General features: G+C 43.8%; 1 protein-coding gene across 2 annotated transcripts in view; it reads left to right on the forward strand.

Annotated features, from left to right (window-relative positions):
* LOC307024104 (transmembrane protein 150A-like) overlaps positions 1-2,500 on the forward strand; it is a 31,175-nt gene that overhangs the window by 18,568 nt on the left and 10,107 nt on the right. For both annotated transcript variants that reach the window (XM_079657931.1, XM_079657930.1), the window contains exon 6: positions 1,933-2,060. In XM_079657931.1, coding sequence (XP_079514057.1) covers positions 1,933-2,060 — 128 coding nt within the window. The remainder of the gene's footprint in view (positions 1-1,932; positions 2,061-2,500) is intronic.

Here is a 2,500-nt window from a genome sequence, read left to right on the forward strand (position 1 = left end):
TATAGATATATATCTATATATATATATATATATATATCTATATATATATATATACAATGACAAAACAGAACACTCACCGCAGAACTAGTCCTGGAACAAGACGAACCGACCAAGACAGACAGACAACCCAGAACTTAAATACACACAAGACTCAATCACACAACAAGACACAGGTGAGGAGGGAGGAGAAAACACAGGGGCCCAGGTGAACATAATCAGACAATTAGACACACCAGGGAAACTAATGACAAGACAATAACCCAAAGGAAAACATGACATGGAAAACAGCAAAAACACCCAAACCTACAAAACTATAAACGTGACATAACATGAGAATCGTGACAGTTACATCTTACACAGGCTCCGCCCTCTACTGGACTCTATGGGTACTACCTCTCAACCATACCATGCAAGCATTCACCTACTGAGATATCTATAAACGTAGCCGGCCCCCGGGACGGGCCTACCTGAATGCGGCCTCGCCTCCTGACTGTCATCCTTTTCTCTTCAGCGAGCAGGATAACAACTGAGACGTATACGGAGAAAAGAAAGAAAGAATTTGAATGAAGATGGTTCACGCCAGGCCCCTTCATAAAGTTGTATCTCTTGGACATGTCTGGCTCATCGTCTGTGCTTGCTGGGGCAACACAGGACTGGTGAGGGGGGGGGGGGGGGCTGTGGGTCAGTAGGTATCTGACCCCCCCCCCCCTGGACATAATGCACTTATGTCTTATGCAGCCAAGTAAACTGCGGCCCCGTCTTCTCCACGGTCACAACCGGAGGAGAGGAGGTTGCGGTGCAGTGGCTGTTTATGCATCAGGGCTCCGCCCACTGTACCCATAGAGTCCAGTAGAGGGCGGAGCCTGTGTAAGATATAACGAGGGGTTACGTATTGTAACCCTAGTTATTTAAGCACAGGCGGAGCCCTCTACTCGGGGCCCTGCCTGTCCTATGCCGCTCGCTGAATAGGGTGTAGGATAACAGTCAGGAGGCGAGGCCGCCTTTTATACGGTGTGCTTGCAGGCTCATTCAGGTAGGCCGCCCCGGGCCCGGCTACGTTTATAGATATCTCAGTAGGTGAATGCTTGCATGGTATGGTTGAGAGGTAGTACCCATAGAGTCCAGTAGAGGGCTCCGTCTGTGCTTATATAACTAGGGTTATAATAGATAACCCCAAGTTTTCACTCTGGAAATGAGTTTATGTTAGTGAGGCAGCTTGTTTTAACTCTGAGGTGTGGTGTGAGCGTACATGAGAAGATCAGAAAGCAGATCTTTCTATCTGCCTGCCGCTTGGTTCCCTGCTTCCTGGAGTAACAATATGGACATCATAACAGTCGCTGTCTGTACTGTGCTGCGTGATGTGTACCAGATGTGAGCAGTATGAGTATCAGGTGGTCATGTGGTACCGTGAAGAAGCTGTGAAGCTTTGATGGAGCAGATTAATAAACACTGACCAGGAATCTGCTCACACCGAGATCTATAGCATTGATACTTAATGTAACAGATGCAACACTGACCTTGTTCCTTTTTGTGCTGCATCCTGATACTGTTAGCAAATTTGTCATTTATTTCTTTTTATTTTACGTTTACAGTAAAGCAATTGTAGAGATACAGCACACATACAGTATACCACACTAGGTCGGATCAGACTGCAATTATCAAAATTCCCATGGGCTTAAAATATATATATTTTTTTTTATTTAGACCTATAGACAGTGATAAGACACTAAACATTCAGTTGAACTAAATTTCTACGCTGAGGAAAAACATAAAATTAGTAGGCAAAGACAATGCATGGTGGACAGTGTAAACATCTGAAATCCAGTTTGTAGATTGGCAAAGTTGCTGGAAGATTTAAGCCAGATGTGGTCACCAGACGGCATGATGAGATGTCTCTTTCTTATTTCTTCCTCTCTCCATCTGCCCCTGCAGTGATGCTGATTGCTCTGCTGCGTTACGCTCATGTGATCGAGAAGCACCAGAACTGCATCCTCAACACGGCCGGCCTCTCCAGCGCCTGGATCTGTGCTGCAGGGCTCATCATGGTGGGAAACTTCCAGGTAAGATACCAATGTAGATAACCAATGTGTCTTAGCCCCCCACCCCTCTGGCGCACAATGGCTCCAGTTTCACCAAATAAATTATAAAAAATGAAGGTTTTAAAGGCAGGTTCTTGATTGTTTTAAGCCTCATTAGCGACCTAGCTAGATAGAAGATATAGAAAAAGAAGAATATGATTATGGTCTACATTTTCCAAAGTTATAGCAACATAAGTAAAAGCATGCAATAGAAGAGCTAAATGAAAAAGATTAAGAATCAAAATTATAAATACCATCAGGTGAACGTATAATTAAATCTTCTTTCTGCAGTGCTGCATTTTACAAAATGAGTTTCTTTCAGAATTTCGATACAGTGTTTTTTCAAACAAATGGGAAAAATATCGTTATCTCACTTCGGCCTATCAAGGTGGTTCCTTGATATTTTAGAGTAGACAAGGAGT

The sequence above is a fragment of the Notothenia rossii genome, assembly GCF_949606895.1.
Source record: "Notothenia rossii genome assembly, chromosome: 11".
Classification (NCBI taxonomy): Eukaryota; Metazoa; Chordata; class Actinopteri; order Perciformes; family Nototheniidae; genus Notothenia; species Notothenia rossii.